Below are 19,418 nucleotides of genomic sequence, written 5' to 3'. Positions count from 1 at the left end.
CTGACAACCGGAAGCGGCAGAGACAAGCCACTATAAATGCCGGAGGAAACATCACAGAAGCGCTTCACAGGAGGCTCCCTAGCACTGAGGATTTCACCTAGAAAGGGGATGAAACATTTGCAACAAAAACTCCCAGCTCGACGAACAGAACCACAGCAACGAGCACCCGAGCTACAAATCTTCTCCCAAACTTTGAACTTCTTAGACTCTTAACATGTGTTGGACACTTAAGGGAAAATGTGAAAAGAGAACACTGAAATTCATACTAAGAAGTGCAGTGCTTCAGAAATATTATGATCTAAATAAGACTGTTAGCTTCACTGGCATTTTGTGCATTTTTCTGCAGCAGATTCAAAATGTTCACTCAGAATTGGATTGAACCTTCTCAAGCTCATTTCACTTTAGTTCTCTGACATATTAAACTTTTTCTCAAATTATTCTGTGCTGGGTTTACTTAGAATATAGATGCCACAGAATAATAAATTCATTGATCTTAATGTTCTTACTGAGGAACTATCTTCAGATATAATGTGGCTCAGAGAATCATTGTCACATGAATATAGCCCCATCTCCAACTCATGATTCCATTGAGCACACCGATAAATAGAATACAGGAAAAGGAGTAAGCAATTTAATCCGTCAGGCCTGCGCTGCCATTCAATATGATCATGGCTGATCATCCAACTAGATACTCTGTTCCCACTTCTCCCCATATCCTTTAACCTCTAATAAATATATTTACCTTCTTCTTGAAAACATTCAATGTTTTGGTCTCAACTGTTTTAGGTGGCAGATAATTCCAAAGGCTCACCACACTCTGGATGAAAAGATTTCTCATTTTGTGTCTTAAATGCTTACCCCATATCCTTAGACTGTGACCCCTGGTTCAGGACTCCCCGGTTGTCAGCAATATCTTTTCCTCTGTCTAGTCCTGTTGGAGTCTTTTAGTTTTCTGAGATCCCTCTTCATTCTTCTAATCTGCAATGGCTATAATTCTAATCAATCTAGTCTCTCTTCGTAGGTCAGTCCTGCCAACCGAGCAATCAGTCTGTTAAATCTTTGTTGTAATCCGTTCTTAGCAAACCATTCTTTCTCAGATAAGACAACTGAAACTGCACACAACACTCCAGGTATGGCCTCACTGTGTCACGGTGCTGTATAATTGCCATAAGACATCTTGGCTCCTGAATCCCTTTGTTCTCATGACCAATACACTACTTGCTTTCTTCACCATCTACTGTACCTGCCTACTTGCTTTGAATGACTAGTGCACAAGGCATCTCCCCCTTTCCAACTCTATGACTATTCAAATACTTTGTCTTTTTGGTTTTTCTACTAAAAAGCCAATCTTCTATCCATGTCAATATTCTCCCACCTAAGCAAACAGCTTTTATCTTCTTCAATAACCTTTGATGTAGCCACTCTTTCCTCTTTATCAATGGTATGTTGCTTCCTTAAAGAACTCCAACTGACTGGTTGATCACATTGTCCTCTTCACAAAGCATGTTGACACTACCTGATTATTTTGAGCTAATCTAAGTGCTCTGCTCCAATTTCAACAATAGTTCCTAACATTTTCCTCATGACAGACATTAGTTAACTGGACTATAATTTACTGCTTCCTGTCCTTTAAGACCATACAGCATACAAATAGAAATTGGCCATGAGTCCATTGACAGTGCTCTGCCATATGATAACATCATGGGTGATCTGATATTCCTCAGCTACACTTTCGTTTTTTCTTCATATCCTTCAGTTCCCGTACTTATTAAAACTCAATTTCAGCTTTGAATATTCTTAACAACTCAGTTTCGACAGCTTTCTCTGGTAAAATGTTCCATAGATGCACTGCCCTTTGAGAAGAGAGATTCCTGCTCATCTTGGTCTTGACTGGACGACCACTTACTCTGAAGTTATGCCAGCCCTTCCTACAAGGGGAAACATCATTTCTAGCAAGCTCTCTAAGAATCTTATATGTTTCAATAAAGTCATTTCTCATCCTTCTAAACTCTAATGAAAACAAGCCTATCTGACACTATCCTCTCATAAGAAAATCTCTCCTTGCCCAGGATCAACATAGTGACCCTTCTCTTGACTTCTTCCTATATCTGTACATCTTTCCTTAGATAAGGGGCCCAAAACTATTCCCAGTGCCATATATAATTTTAGCAAGACCTCTTTATTTTTATGAGAGAAAGTAGGACTGCAGATGCTGGAGATCAGAATCGAGAATGTGCTGTTTTGGGTATAAGCTCTTCATCAGCACTTCTTGATTAAGGGCTTAGCCCCAAAACATTGTTTCTCCTCCTCCTCAGATGCTGCCTGACCTGTTGTGCTTTTCCAGCACCACACTCTTGACACTTCTTTATTTTTATATCCATTCCCTTTGAAATAAAGGCCAACATTCCATTCGCCTTTCTTCTTATCTGCTGAACTTGGATGCTCTTTGTGATTCATGCAAATACCTCTGTGAGATATTGTATAGTTCTCTTTATTAACTCACTCACCAGCTCACTATATTTACTAATATTGCATTCCCATTCATTCATAACTCTTCACTAATTTGCAATGTTTTCTATAACATGTTTTCATTCATTCATTCTTAAAACCGTGTTTATGTAGTAGATTTTACTGTTTACAAGATAGATTAAATTAAAACATCCCTTCCAGCCCATTTCTGCTCCTTCACAGCTTCAATCCTTACCAACCCCATGCTGCAAGCAGCATTTAGGCCTATTTCTATATCAAAGACTACCCCTGAATATGTGTCATTATTGTAACTTATCCAGAACAATGCCACTCCCGTCACCGTGTCTCCAAGACTCATCCGAAACTATGGAAAGATAATAATATTAATCAGCTCTTACTAATGGTCTCTCGAGACCTGAATAGATGCAGAACATGAAACAGTTTCCCCAACTCATGTGTACTTGTTAAATACATATTAAGTAGGGCCGTCATCCCCTTTAAGAAGCTTACTATCAAAACAGTGCTTTCATGCAATTGCATGAATGAATGAAAACTGTCAAATTGGGCAATAGTAAATAAAATCTCACAACCTAGCTACGGCAATCAGCTGAGTACCCTCTATACTTTTATTAAGCACATGTATAATTTCTGACTTATTTAGATCATATAGGTCTAGTATATTTATGAACATCCACTAACTTAAAAGATGAAATGATTAATATCTCTTAATTATGGAAGCAGACCGGACAGGCACTCTAATCCCATCAAGGCTGAGCAAAAGTTTAAACCATCTCCTGCTTCCCCAGGACAGATGTCAAGCAAACTTTTCGCATACAATAGATAAAACTATTGATAGACTTTTAATTCATTTAAGAATTGTGTATAAAAAGGCTACTGTAAGAACTGTACTTTTGGATTCCATCACCATCTCGAACTATGCTACCGCGATGCTGAATAAAGACGCTATTTTTGCCGCTCACTGATTTCGGTCATTTTTTGAACACGATTCCACAGCTCTCTTCCATGAATTTCTACAGTACCCTTTAATAACATTCAGCTCTTCCGTCCTTCCTGCCAATGTACATAACCTCATTTTCCCAAATTATATTTCATCTGCCAGGATTTAACCACTCATTTAACCTATTTATATCCTCTTTTTATGTCATCCTCACCACTTATCTTCTTACCTATTTTTGTGTCATTATCAAACTTGGTGATAGTATATTCACATTCTTCTTACAAGTCATTAACATATATTGCAAATAACTGTGGACACACCACTAATCCCCATGGCACTGCACTGCCATCCTGAAATACTTCCTTTAGTCCAACTTACTGTTTTGTGCTACTTAGGTTAGTAAGCTCAGCATGAGCAGTTTGGAGAGAAAATATCCGAGTGAGACACAGCTAAAGTGAGTGCGATCTGGAATTTGAAGCAGAGTGGGAATTCAGTGAAGTGGGGAAGAGGTACTTTTTTTTGTGCTTTATGGTTGTAAGGAGGACCAGGTTATAAGGGTACCAAGTAATTGATATTATCTGATATTAAGCACCTTTAAAATGTTTAACTTAAAAGGAGTAAGTCATGGTAGGAGAACTCAAAGGCATTGTGTGCTTTACCTGCTCTTTGTGGGAAACTGGGAACCTTTCCACTATCCGGGGTGAGCATGATTTCAAGAAATGTCCCTTGTTGCAGTTCCTTGAAACCTGGGTTTCAGAGTGGGAGCGGTAGCTGGGGACACTGTGGAGCATCCATGAGAAAGAAAGTTCTGGGGATAGCATATATACAAAGATGGTAAAAGGTGATGAAGGGCTTTTGCCCGAAACGTCGATTTTGCTGCTCCTCGGATGCTGCCTGAACTGCTATGCTCTTCCAGCACCACTAATCCAATATATAGAAAGATGGTCACACTGCAGGCTAAAACTCTACAGGGAGTGGAGACTACCACACAGAGTAAGATGGCTAGGCAGGCAGTGCAGGAGTCCTCTGTAGCTATTACTCTGCAAAACAGATATACTGCTTTTGTTATTGTTAAAGTGAATGCCCTGGAGAGGAAAGCAACAGCCAAATATGCTGCACCACAGTTGGCTCTGCTGCACAGGGAGGTATAAAATGTGTGGAATATAATAGTTATAGGGAAATATAAAATCCTTGTGTAGGTTATCTTTGCCCATTTCACTTTTTTGACCTATACATAAATTAAAAATTTCCATGATTATTGCCCTTCTGACAAGATCTAAATATTTATTCCTTTATAGAGTCATAGAGATGTACAGCGTGGAAACAGACCCTTCGGTCCAACCCGTCCATGCCGACCAGATGTCCTAACCCAATCTAGTCCCACCTGCCAGCACCCGGCCCATATCCCTCCAAATCCTTCCTATTCATATACCCATCCATATGCCTCTTAAATGTACTTGTACTAGCCTCCACCACTTTCTCTGGCAGCTCATTCCATACACGTACCACTCTGTGTGTGAAAAGGTTGCCCCGTAGGTCTCTTTTATATCTTTCCTCTCACCCTAAACCTATGCCCTCTAGTTCTGGACTCCCTGACCCCAGGGAAAAGACTTTGCCTATTTACCCTTTCCATGCCCCTCATAATTTTGTAAACCTCTATAAGGTCACCCCTCAGCCTCCAATGCTCAGGGGAAAACAGCCCCAAGCCTGATCAGCCTCTCCCTGTAGCCCCTATCGCTCAAATCCTCCAACTCTGGCAACATCCTTGTAAATCTTTTCTGAACCCTTTCATGTTTCACAACATCTTTCCGATAGGAAGGATACCAGAACTGCATGCAATATTCCAACAGTGGCCTAACCAATGTCCTGTACAGCCACAACATGACCTCCCAACTCCTGTACTCAATACTCTGACCAATAAAGGAAAGCCTACCAAACCCCTTCTTCACTATCCTATCTACCTGTGACTCCACTTTCAAGGAGCTATGAATCTGCACTCCAAGGTCATTTTGTTCAGCAACACTCCCTGGGACCTTACCATTAAGTGTATAAGTCTTGCTAGGATTTGCTTTCCCAAAATTCAGCACCTCACATTTATCTGACTTACACTCCATCTGCCACTTCTCAGCTATTGGCCCATTTGGTCAAGATCCTGTTGTAATCTGAGGTAACCCTCTTCGCTGTCCACTACATCTCCAATTTTGGTGTCATCTGCAAACTTACTAAATGTACCTCTTATGCTCGCTCCAAGTCATTTATGTAAATAACAAAAAGTAGAGGACCCAGCACCATTCCTGTGGCATTCCAATCGTCACAGGCTTCCAGTCTGAAAAACAACCCTCCACCACCACCCTCTGTCTTCTACCTTTGAGCCAGTTCTGTATCCAAAAGGCAAGTTCTCCCTGTATTCTGAGAGGTTTAACCTTGCTAATCAGTATGCTCCACTCTACCAAGTTGTTGCTGTTAGAGAGTATACTACTTCCACATATGACTTCCTTCTTTTATCATTTCTTGTCTATGTTCAAACTGTCCCCAATCCTGGTTTCCTGAACTAAGGTCATCCCTCTCTATTGTGCTAATACCATCACTGAATAACAGAGCCATCCTTCCACCTATTCCTATGTAGCATCCTGTACTCTCTAAATAACCTGTTCCAATCCATTTCATTGCGTAGCCATTTATCTGTAATTGTTTCCAGATAGTATTTGTTTATTTCTATTTACATTCTCAGTTTGTCCGTTTTCTGTCGAATGCTTTATGCATTCAAATACATAGTCTAATATTTGCTTGAATTTTATCTGTTGGTCTACTCCAACCCTTTCTTCATGGTCCGTTTTAACATTCCCATATTAAGATCTTTCTCTATGGCTGTGGTTCCACTCTGGTTTATCACATGTTCTCAAATTTGATCCCTTGTTCCCACAATTCAGTTTAAAATTCTCTCTACTTTTCTAGTTATATGGTTCACAAGGACATTGGCCTCAGCACAATCCAGGTGTAGACCATTCCAATAGTACTGATCACATTTTTCACAATACTGGTGCCAGTGACCCACAAATCAAAACCAACTTCTCCCATCTTCTAGCCATTCATTTAATTTACACATGGTTTACGCAATAATCCAGAGATGATGAGATTCTGCTTTGTAACTTGGTGTTTAGCTCTTCAAACTGATTGTGCACAACCTTTTTGCTTTGACCTGCCAATGTCATTGTTAACCAAGTGGACCACTAGAACTGGAACTTTCCCCTCCTACTCCAAGTTCTTTTACAGCTCTAAGCAGATGTCCTGAACCACAGACAACCTAGCCAGGTGGAATAATACACTTTACTGCAGAGAACAGTCAATCCCTTTAACTATACCGTCCCCTATTAGCACTATTAATATTAACACAATTGCAAAGGCTCAAGCTCCAACCTTTAGTTTTACGTGTAAGTCATGTAATGCCCATGGAACCAGGTTGTTTTTTAAACCAACAAATTTTGCAAATAAGTCAGAAATTAAAAAGTAAATGTTTAAGTAAGCATTCTAGTCACAAAGTAAGTGTTCAAAGTTTATGAGAAAATTTGTAGCTTGGTTGCTCGTTGTTGTGGTTCTGTTCACTGAGCTGGGAATTTGTGTTGCAGACGTTTCGTCCCCTGTCTAGGTGACATCCTCTGTGCTTGAGAGCCTCCTGTGAAGTGTTTCTGTGATGTTTCCTCCAGCATTTATAGTGGTTTGTCTCTGCCGCTTCCGGTTGTCAGTTCCAGCTGTCCGCTGCAGTGGCCGGTATATTGGGTCCAGGTCGATGCGTTTGTTGATGGAATCTGTGGATGCCATGCCTCTAGGAATTCCCTGGCTGTTCTCTGTTTGGCTTGTCCTATAATAGTAGTGTTGTCCCAGTCGAACTCATGTTGCTTGTCATCTGAGTGTGTGGCTACTAAGGACTGCTGGTCATGTTGTTTCATGGCTAGTTGTTGTTCATGGACACGGATCGTTAGCTGTCTTCCTGTTTGTCCTATGTAGTGTTTTGTACAGTCCTTGCATGAGATTTTGTACACTACATTGGTTTTGCTCATGCTGGGTATCGGGTCCGTTGTCCAGACAGCAATTCACCAGGACAAAGGACCTGATACCCACCTAGACAGGGGACGAAACGTCTGCAACACAAATTCCCAGCTCGGCGAACAGAACCACAACAGTCACAAAGTAACTGCAATACTGTTTGGTTTCTTTAATCAATAAGCTATTTTGTCACTAGAAACTGTTTCTGCTTATTTACTCAAACAGAATCTCTGATAACAAAGTAAAACATCCTGGAACACTTGCTTCATATAAGAGATGACAAAAAAAGATAATTATGTGTCTTAATGTCTGAAGGAAGTATTTCAATAAATATTGATTTATAAAATGTTGCTATCTCCAGAAGGGCATGCTATTTTGAGGTTTTATTTCTAAATATATTGTTTTCAAGCCTCACATTTATTGAACATATTGAAGCCCACCTTGAATCCCTGAAAGGGAAGGAAAAGGTCTTTGTACTTACTTGCATTCCTTCTCTGTCTATATGCATTAAAGTCCAGTAAAGGAACTTTACCAGTGAGAGCTGCAATTTGATATCCCCAGATGGGATCAAGTGAATTTGTGCGGTGATGAGGGGTAAGATCTGAAAAACATTACATTCAGAAGGTATGGTAAGAAAAAAAATCAACCATTGTTTTGTCAAAGCAATGAGCAATTTAGTACACAATTCAATTTAAAGTACATTCAAAATCACTTAAGTTAGAAATATAAAATAATAACACAAGAGACTGATCAGCCCAAACTGCCTGTGCCAGACCTTTGCGAGCTCTATCCAATGAGCCCCATTCCCCATCGCACTGCAACATTTTCACTTACAGGTATTTACCAGTTCTCATTTATAACTCATTCTTGATTCTGCTTCCACCACATCTACAACCATTTATTTACCCCCCCCCTCAAATCCCTCCAGTTTTTTGTCAGTTACCTGCAGCTGAATCTTATTTTTTTAAGGCAAGTCCGAGTTGTGTTGAGCTTTTGGAGAGTTTTTGGCTGTAAGATGAAGCAAGTGTTTTTGACATATCTTAGCAAACTTGCCACATGAAATAGCTCACCCACCCCTATGGCATATCTCATGCTCAACTCCAGCTCCACCTTGCCACACGCTCAAACAACTCACTGCTCGGCAGGGGCAGATATCTGCCAAAAGACTGGCAACCTTTTTGCTTTTGCACTCTTTAAATGATTGTTGTAGAAGCGAACAAGCACTGGCATACTGAGGCTGCTCAGCGAAATATGTTTCTGGAAGATGTCGGAAAAAGCAAAGATGGCATCACAATTCTTCAACAGGGACTTGGATATCTGCTGCTATCTCTGCTACTATCACTATTACCTGCAACATCTTCGCTTACTTGCTCTGATCCACACAAAATCCCCTCACCATTAACCCTGCATTGCCTCCTCACTTCCTCCAAACACCACACCATCTTTTGACCACCAGGACTAACAACTGTGCCACTCACTTTCACCATGGTCTAGTGCTAATATTGCTAGATTACTAATTCAGAGGCCTAGTTAATGTCTGGGGACCTGGTTTTGAATACTGCCATGGCAGATGGTGGAAACTGAATACAAAAAAACTCTTGATTTAAGAGAATAATATTGACCATGAAACCATTCTTAATTGTCGGAAAAATTACTGGTTTTAGACAGGAATCTTATCTATTTATCCAGTCTGGCCTATGTAATTGCAGACCACAGTAATGTGGTTGATTCTGAACTGCCTTCTGGGACAACTAGAGATTTCCTGTTGGCCCAGCCAGTGATATCCACAACCCATGAATAAATTAAATAGAAGCCCTTTTATTAGGGTAAAGGGTTGCTTGACATTAGGCTCCTTACCTCCCTAGGGGGGAATGAATCCTGGCGCTGACTGGAGTAGACTGGGACTACTCCAATGGGAATGCAGAGAGATTCAACTCTCCTTAACGCAGTTATACTCTTCATTCCACTACAACTCTCAACTTAATCTTGCTGTCAATTATTGTCCACCACATCTAACCACTACTCTGTCATGTCTTGCTGGTACACTGGAGTTTTTTTGAAAAACTAACTGAAAGGGTTGACAGGATAACAGCACTGATTAATTATACATACATTTCCAAATGTTTGCTCTCATGCTACACAATAAACTTGCATGTGAAATTATAGGTCAAGGTTTAAAAGGGACAAGAGCAATGTGGATACAAAATTGGCTAAGATAGAAACAGAGAGTAATGGCCAATGGATATTTTTGAGTTTCAGGAATATTTGTACTGGAGTTCCTCAGGGGTCAGCACTGGGAACCTTGCTTTCCCCAATATATATCAATGATCCACATCTTGGTGCATGTTGGAGAATTTCAAAATTTGCAGATGACACAAGATGGAGAAGTGTGAAGTGATGCATTCTGGTTGCATGACAATAGAAAATTGGACTACAATTCTAAATAAGGTGCAGGAACGCACCTGGGTGTACATGCACATAGATCATTGAAGGTGGTAAGAGCAGCTCATTAGGCACACAGTGTTCTCAGCCTTATTATTAGAGACATGGAGTATAAGAGTAAAGAGGTAATGCTGAACCTATATAAAACTCTGGCTAGGCCTTAGCTGGTGTATTGTGTATAGTTCTGGACACCATAGAGTGCACAGCAATTGACAAGAATGGTTCTAGGAAGGAGAAATTTCAGTTACAAGGATAGATTGAAGAAGTTGGGGCTGTTCTCCTTGAAGGCAGGACAACTGAGAAGACTCTTATAGGCAAGTGGGGAATATTTCAACACAATGCTGATTTGTGCCTTGCACATGGTGGACTGGCTTTGGGGAGTCAGGAGGTGAGTCACTTGCTGCAATATTTCTAGACTCTGACCTGCTCTTAAAACCATCGTAGTTATATAGTGAGTAAATAATAAACATAGGATTTTGAAATACGTGATTCAATGTTAATGTTATTCTCCTTTGCCAAGATCTGCTGTATAGTGCTGCCATTTCCTGCTTGTAATATTATCACAAAATAATTTAATACCAAGAAACACTAAAAACATTTGAGAAGGGAAAAATGCATACCTTTACGCACTTCTCTTGAATAGATTTTTTAGGTAAACAATTGAGACCCAATGACTTCTGAACATCATTTTCATCTTCTGGATTCAAATAACAAAGGCAACCATCAGAGATCCAGTCCAGCAGCATACCGAACAATTCACAGAAATTGTTATTTAAAGGTGGCTAGAATATAAAGAAGCAATATCAAACAAACAATTAAAGAACTACACAACATATCATGAAATTACGTTGTGATATGATCTCAGGTCAGATCCATGAACATTAGTGTTATGATCCTGTTTGATATCATGAAATTACATTTTGATCTGATTAATATCAACTTTTAAAATGGATGAAAGTGAGATTCAGGAGGCCGACTAAAAAAAAGCCATACGATTTCAGAACTTTGAATAAACAAAAATGCTTGAATATACAAAATTAGAAGTGTAAAATAATCTACAATACACAACTTTTTCAAGCACCCAGAATTAATATGTGCTGAGGATGGGCAACGTACTATAATTGAACCCTACAGCACATGTTAAATAATAAGTATGATCAAATCAGATCCCATGGATTTCTTGGTAACTCCCCACCAGATATTATTACCATGGTGGGTCATCAAATCGTATTAAATTTCACAAGGGATTTCAATTCTCTACACTTGATCCATCCCTGAAACTCCTTCTCAAGAGCTGTTCCGTACTGGTCTACCACAATGCGTGCTCCCCTAGGACTCTGAAAACTGCACTCCAGCAATTACTCACAGGCACAACTCCAGCTATTATCCCATAGTCAACTTCACTAAACTAGATCTGTTCCTGGGAATTCCCTGAGCCCCAATGTTGCTCAGCTTCATCAGTCAAATGCTGTTTGTGGCCTAGTATAAATAATAGAAAACAGATGCATAAATCATTCCAATGAGCAGAATGTGATTAGCGGACACCTCTAAATGTCTATTCTGGAGGCTCAATTATGTGAGGTGCTGCATTTTGGAAAGGCAAATCAAGGCAGGATTTATACATTTAATGGTAAGGCCTTAGGAAGTGTTGCTGAACAAAGTGGCCTTGGAGTGCAGGTTCATTGTTCCTTGAAAGTGGAGTCACAGGTAGATAGGATAGTGAAAAAAGCATATGATATTCTTGCCTTTATTGGTCAAAGCATTGAGTATTGGAGTTGGGAGGTAAAGTTGGTGCTGTACAGGAGATTGGTTAGGCTACATATGGAATATTGTATGCAATTCTCGTCTCCTTTCTATTGGAAAGATGTTGTGAAACTTGGAAGAGTTCATAAAAGTTTTACAGGCATGTTGCCAGGATTGGAGGATTTGAACTATAGGGAGAGGCTGAATAGTCTGGGGCTATTTTCCCTGGAGGCGGAGGGGTCACCTTATAAAGGTTTAGAAAATCATGAGGGACATAAATAGGGTAAATAGATTTTTTAGTTGGGGTGGGGGAGCCCAGAACTAGAGAGTATAGGTTTAAGGTGAGAGGGGAAACATTTAAAAGGGACTTCAGGGGCAATTTTTTCACAGAGAGGGTGGTGCGTGTATGGAATGAACTGCCAGAGGAAGTGGTGGAGGCTGATACAATTACAGCATTTAAAAGGCATCTGGATGGGTTTATAAATAGGAAGAGTTTAGAGGGATATGGGCCAAGTGTTGGCAAATGGGACTAGATTAATTTAGGATATCTGGTTGGCATGGATGAGTTGGATTGAAGGGTCTGTTTCTGTGCTCTACATCTCTCTGACGCTAATTTATATCATTGACTTGGCCAAGGGACACAAAGGCATGGTAAATTTGCAGACAGCACCAACATTGGTAGTAAAGAATGTTGTGAAGAAACATAAGGAAGCTGCAGATGAGTACAGATATATTGAGTGAGCAGACAAAAATCTGGCAGATGGAGTATAATGTGGAAAAATGTGAATTTGTTCACTTAAGCAGGAAGAGTTTTGAGGCGTAGAATGGTGTAGGTATCAACACCATAAATCACAAAACATTTGTACATGAGTGCAGCATGTAATGATGATACACTTACATTACACAGGGCATTTGTGAAGCTAAATCACAAATACTGTATGCAGTTAGGGTCTCCATATGTAAGGAAGGAAGTAAATGTATTGGACATGATTCAGAGAAGGTTGACTAGATTTACATCTGGAATGAGTGAGTTCTCTTGTGCTCCAATTTCGTATGTTTGTATATCTGTCCAAAGCCTTTATCTTCTCAGCTACACTGAAACTTGAAGGCTCAAAGGCTTTTTTGAGTCCTTCATAGCATCTTTCAAAACACACAAAACAATCTTCCCACTTTCACAGCTCCTCAGGACTTCTTCCGAGTCCTGACTCCAAACTCTTGCTGCTTACTAATTCCTGGAATTTTCTCCTAAATTTGTCCTAACAATACAAGCCATCCAACTGCTCATGATACCTTTCCTGCAGGACAGCTAAAAGTTCACACTTCGAATATGAGTCTGCCCAGTCTCTGTCTTTTTCTCATTACTTGTGATCCTGGAACTGCAATGAGCCATTTTATTTTTTTTAAAAAATCACCCTTGGAACTGCTTTCCAGTGACCCTCAAACTGTCCTCAGTGACCTATGAAAAAATGCAATAAGGTTTTGATGGGCAGAATTGAATGTTGCTACCTAGCAACTCTGGAACTGCTTGATCCAAGTTTGGAGGTGCTGATGTTGGACTGTGATAGACAAAGTGGAAAATCACACAACAGCAGGTTATAGTCCTACAGATTTATTTGAAAATACAGCGGTCCGAAAGCTTGTACTTTTAAATAAACCTGGTAGACTATAACCTTGTGTTGTGAGATTTTCAACTTGATCCAAATGTAGTACATTCTCCCAGATTTTGGCAAAGGATTTCATCAGAATGTATATGCTAGTTTCCAAGTTTGATTTGAATTTTGTTCTTGGAGTAAGTGACATTAACACCAATACATAATTCTTAAGGATCAAGTCTTGACATACGATACATATTTCTAGAATGATTTTCATTAAAACATTGAGAAAACAGAATAGTGTGTTAGTCTAACATCTTATTAATTATTTCACTCATTCCTATTGCCTCTCACAAAAAAATCCTGGTCCTAATAAACAAACACTGTATTGGTGTTCATGTGCACAGAAAATGGGTTAATATACCAATTTACTGGAACCACAGTCATGTTAAAAATAGGATATTTGGCTTGTATAGAGAGACTTGAGATTCTTTGTTCCACTGGAAAAAAGGAAAGCTAAGAATAAATTTTAATGAAGGACTATTAAAAAAAAATCAAAATGTATTTTATAAAATAGCCATATGTTTGAATAATGTTTCCAAGGGATACCACACCAATGAATAAAATACGTGAGCTAAGGTGGAAACTTTGGGGATCCCAGATGTTATTATGTGAGTTAATTGAAGAAGCCATTACTAAAGATAAACTAGAATCATTGAGATAACTAACAGTGAAACCAATCTATGACACACAACAGAGTTAGATCTCAGATACAAGAAGGTGAAAGAGTAGCGAGTGACTGATCACACTGAACACTAGACTGACGACCAGGAAGTATAGCACACCGCAGTTAATAAAAATGATGCCATTGGTGCCTACCAATTAGTAAAAGTTCGAGAACAGAAGCTACGTTACAAGGAGTTTTAGAACCAGCATTACAGAGCTTAGAATTGAGATGGTGTCTAGATATAAGATGGTAGCAGGATTGGAATTTTGAGAGATCGTGATGATGAGATTTCAAGATGATGGGAATGGTGCCTATTAATGGGAGTTAATAATTATGTTAAAATATTTGAATATTCAAGAGATGAAGGAGATTGCGATATTTTCCACAGAGATAAGCCTGCTAGGTGGTTTATGAATTTATGTGGATAAATTCAGAACAAGGGTGAGGATTGTAAAAATGATAAGGATGAGAAAAATGCAGTAAATGATGTAGCTGTATTATTTATTCAAAATGTACTGCTGTTGGAAAAAAGGATGGGGTCTGAGTAATGATGGATAGGATACAAATGATTGAATTTTAAAATCAGTAGAATACAATTTGTGCACAATTTCACATAAGAAGCCAGCAAATGCAGCAAAATATCTTACTCGATTGGTTCTACGAAGAGGCCGAATTTTTTCCTGTTTTTCCAAACTTATCCCTTTCATGTCTGTGGAAACCCTTTCGTGATGTTTCTGCGCCACACATAACTCATACTTTCTCTGCAAGAGGGTAACATTTGAGGTGTTTTTAAAAGTATAATGACACACTGCAGTGAGATAAAACAGAACATTAAATAACACAAAGCTGTTTCATTAATTATGATTAAGGAAAAAATGCTGGGTGTAGATTCTTTGATGAATTCAATTTCTGTAGAGATGTTACAAAATTAGACTCAGCACCAGTTGTCAATCATGGAATTATTCCCAAACTCCCAACAAACCATTTTGTGACAACTGCTATGCATTACTGAAACAGATTCAATGCACAAAGGATTTGGCCTAAAATTGATGACTGGAACTTGTCATTTGCCCTCAATTCAAGTTTCACTGTGATGAGACATAAGTTGATTGGCTAAACTGCAAATTGAGTATTAGTACCAGGCTTTAAACCTGACAAGTGATTGAACTAAATAGATACATAATCCTTCCAGTTATAAATAATAGGGACATTGGAATAAATCCAAAAGTCTTCACAACCACCCATATACATATTGTGGCTACAACAGGTGTGAGACTGGAAATTTAGCAGCTTCTAACTCACCTCCTGACTCATCAAACCACTCATATATATCCTGTGGCTACAACAACAGGTCAGAGATCGGAAATTTTGCAGCCTGTAACTCACTTTTTGACTCATCAAAGCTTAATCAAACCACATACAAGGTATAAGTCAGGAAATATTGGAATGTTGTTCATTGCCTGGATGAGTACAGCTCCATTACTCATGGAGCTCAAAACCATACAGGGGACAACATAGTCCATTTGATGTGCATCTCATTCACGACCAGTGTGTACACACCACATTCAACATGCAGCACAGCAAATTAGCAAGTTCACTTTGGCAACACCTTTAAAACTCGCAACATACCACATCTCTTGAAAGATGTTTTAAAGATCCACTCACTAATGTTGTCCAATAAAAATACTAATTAGGCACAAATATGGCAACAATGACACCATTCCAATGTCCCTATTAATAATAAAATAGAAGGACTATGTATCAATTTAGTTCAATCATTTGTTGTGTTTAAAGCTGGTATTAATACTCAATTTGTAGTTTAGCCAATCAACTTATGCCTCATCACAGTGAAACTTGAATTGAAGGCTTATGACAGGTTCCAATCATCAATTTTGGGCCAACTCCTTTGTACATTAAATCTGCTTCAGTAATGCACAGCAGTTGTCACAAAATGGTTTGTTGGGAGTTTGGGAATAATTCTAGACCCTTTAATTTCATTTTAAAAATGCCTTAAGTACATTTAACATAATGCAGTTAACTTTTCTACAGATGTGGAAAGAACTTTATCAAAAAAATTACTTGGATTCAGAATATAAATGAACAAAGAATTTAATGCACTAATGTTTGCATTTTCTGTGTCCCCAGTCAAAATGTCAGTCAACACCTTGCTGGTTTTAAACCTGGCTGCCCCAGAATGATAATGGCTAGAGGATAGGACTCTCTCCCACACCAACACCCCACTGCTAGAAACAGGAAATCCTGTCCTTGAGAATTGCCTGTAGTCCTAATGGAGAACAGTGGCAGACTGACCACTGTTGGGTCCACAGCACATCCTGGAAATTGGGATATGTTTGAGCACTTTGGACAGACAGTGATTGAAAATAGTCAGAAGGGTTGAGAGTGTTGGAGAGGAGAAGAGAGGGACAGGTTGAAACACAAAGCGGTAGGTACAGTGAGCACAGGAAATCCAAATGAAGTGGTGAGCTAGCCACCTGCTTTATCTTACTTGCACATGCTTCCTTTAAATAGTCGGGGGCCGGGGGGAGCTGTCTTAATCACCCTCTGATGCTCCAAAACATTTTCATCTCTCAGTTTCACTAACCATTTCACTCTGGGACTCAAAGAAAATTATACATACATACACTGTGCAATATGAATATTAAAAAAATGCCTAATCTACATCTGTATTTCCTTTTTATGATTATTTGTTCATAGGATGTGGGTGTTGCTGGTGAGGATAGCAATTATTGCCCATCCCTAATTGCCTTTGAGGTGTTGAGTAGCTTGCCCTTCTTGAACAGCTCTTTTTCAGATGTAGGCCAGGGGCAGGGGCAAAATCACATGACCTGCTACTGCTTAGGCACAGGCCCCTGTCCTTGGAGCATTGTGACTTGTCCCTGATCAGGACACACTCGGCCCTCTCGAGCCCTCGTATTGACCCTCATGTATCAAGGCCCCAAAGGATATTTTCACATCCAGCAGAGATTTTCCTGCACATTCACCCACCTCATCTACTGTGTCCATTGCTATCGATGCGGTCTTCTCTACATCGGGAAGACAAGATGCCAACTCATGGAACATCTCTGGCACATATGCACCAAATAACTCCATCCGGCGTATGGCTGACCACTCCACCAAGAACATGCAAGTCCTGGGCATCCTCCACTACCAAATGCAAGCCACTGGACAACTGGAGGAAGAATACCTCATCTTCTGCCTTGGGACCCTTCAACCACATGGCATCAACATTGACTTCACTAGTTTTCAAATCTCCCCTCCCCCCACCTCATCTCAGATCCGTCCTTCCAACTCGACACCGCCCTCTTGACCTGTACTACCTGTTGATCTTTCTTCCCACCAACCTTTCACAATTATCTCCCACCTAGATTTACCTATTGCCTTCCTACCTACCTCCCCCCACCCCACCCGCCTATTAACCTCGCAGCCCCCTTCCCCTCAATTTCCTGATGAAGGTCTTATGCCCAAAATGTCAACTCTCCTGTTCCTTGGATGCTGCCTGACCTGCTGTGCTTTTCCAGCACCACACGTTTTGACTCTGACTCTACAGCATCTGCAGTCCTCACTTTCTCCTCATGTATCTCCCTGTCATGGGCCCTGCTGTCAGTAAGGAAATTCCTCAATTTTGTGATAGTGATAGTGAAGGAACAGCAAGATAATCGAGATCAGTTACACCTTCCCAGTAGCTAACGTACTGTAAAACACTGTCTTCTGTGTCCCTTGATAAAGCAAGCCATATCATTCAAATTAAAAGAACAGCATGTTAACAAGAGAAGAAGTTTACTATTTCCCAACAAGTTTGCAGATGGCTGGGGAGGGGACAAGGGGTGGTTGTAAAATTCCCTTATGGTCTTCCTCTCTCAGGCATTCTCATCCAACCTGTCTGCAATTTTATATTGGCCATGTGTGCTGCTTCCTACACTGTCTCAATTTTGAAGCTGGAAGAAAGAGTTCAAACTAGCAATTCACTCTTATTAGGCCTTGTGCATGCCTCCCCCGACAGCATCCTTTCTATATTGCATAATCATCTTCTCAAGGTAGGAATCCACATTCCACCCCTCACTCCAGTGTCTCCATCAAGACCCTCACAACTGCCAGATCTCACCTCCCTTCCACATGATGAGCTGGGGAGGTGGTGGTAATGTCAACAATGAATTAGTAATGCAGAACTCCAGGCTAATGTTCTACAGACATGGGTTCAACATGGCAGATATTAAAATTTGAATTCAATTTAAATGTGGAATGGAAAGCTAGTGTAATAGTGACCACGTAATCACTTTCAATTGTTGTCAACGCCCATCTGCTTCACTCATGTCCTTGAGGAAAGGACGTCTGCCATTTTTACCTGGACTGGCCTACATGTGAACCCAACCCCACAGCAATGACTCTTAACTGAAGTAAGTAGAGATTCTTAATAAATGATATCTAGTCACATCCATATCTCACAAACAAACAGAACAAAAGAAATAAAATAAAAGCCCTGCTATCTGTGGTAATCTGGTCCAGGAGTTAGCATCTGGTGACTACACGCAATTCCAGTTCTAGCTATGACTCAAAATACCATATAACTTCTGTCTGACTGAGGGTGCAGTAGTTCCATCTACAATGGATGTTTGCATCAGAAGTGCCTGTGATCAGCATGGATGAATTCCTTGCTGATATTCAGGAAGAGATGATTTCAGAAGATTGAAGAATTCCAAATGTTATACCCAGTTCAAAAAAAAGGGTGTTTATGTCCTGTACATTTTCAAAAGCCATTTGATAAAATTGCTACACAACTGACTTGTGAGAAAATCAGAATTTATGGTATGGAAAGGATAGTTGCAACATGAATACAAAATTGGCTGAATAACAGTAAACAAAGAATAGCAGTGTAGGGTAGTTTTTACAATAGAGAAAGGTTTATAATAGGTTATCGAGGATTGGTGCTGACTCCTGCTTTTCTTGAAACATACTAATAACCTAGACCATGGTGTAGGAGGCACAATTTCAAAGTGTTTGGATGATACAAAACTTGGAAACACTGAACTTTAAAAAAAATACGTTAGAATGCCAAAAGGAGATCTGATCTATATGGACTTCAGTAAGGCGTTCAACAGGGTTCCTCATGGGAGACTGATTAGCAAGGTTAGATCTCATGGAATACAGGGAGAACTAGCCATTTGGATACAGAACTGGCTCAAAGGTGGAAGACAGAGGGTGGAGGTGGAGGGTTGTTTTTCAGACTGGAGGCCTGTGACCAGTGAAGTGCCACAAGAATCGGTGCTGGGCCCTCTACTTTTTGTCATTTACATAAATGATTTGGATGTGAGGATAAATGGTACAGTTAGTAAGTTTGCAGATGACACCAAAATTTGAGGTGTCGTGGACAGCGAAGAGGATTACCTCAGATTACAACAGGATCTTGACCAGATGGGCCAATAGG

At 39.9% G+C, this 19,418-nt stretch overlaps 1 protein-coding gene across 1 annotated transcript in view; it reads right to left on the bottom strand.

The window, feature by feature from the left end:
- LOC132816938 (coiled-coil domain-containing protein 138-like) overlaps positions 1-19,418 on the bottom strand; it is a 123,303-nt gene that overhangs the window by 26,533 nt on the left and 77,352 nt on the right. The window contains exons 9-11 of the mRNA XM_060826963.1: positions 14,623-14,736; positions 10,534-10,695; positions 7,953-8,072 (exon numbers count right to left, since the gene is read on the bottom strand). Of these exons, the coding sequence (XP_060682946.1) occupies positions 7,953-8,072; positions 10,534-10,695; positions 14,623-14,736 (396 nt within the window). The remainder of the gene's footprint in view (positions 1-7,952; positions 8,073-10,533; positions 10,696-14,622; positions 14,737-19,418) is intronic.

Source organism: Hemiscyllium ocellatum, chromosome 6 (genome assembly GCF_020745735.1).
Source record: "Hemiscyllium ocellatum isolate sHemOce1 chromosome 6, sHemOce1.pat.X.cur, whole genome shotgun sequence".
Lineage (NCBI taxonomy): Eukaryota > Metazoa > Chordata > Chondrichthyes > Orectolobiformes > Hemiscylliidae > Hemiscyllium > Hemiscyllium ocellatum.
This window is presented reverse-complemented; position numbering and strand designations above follow the sequence as displayed.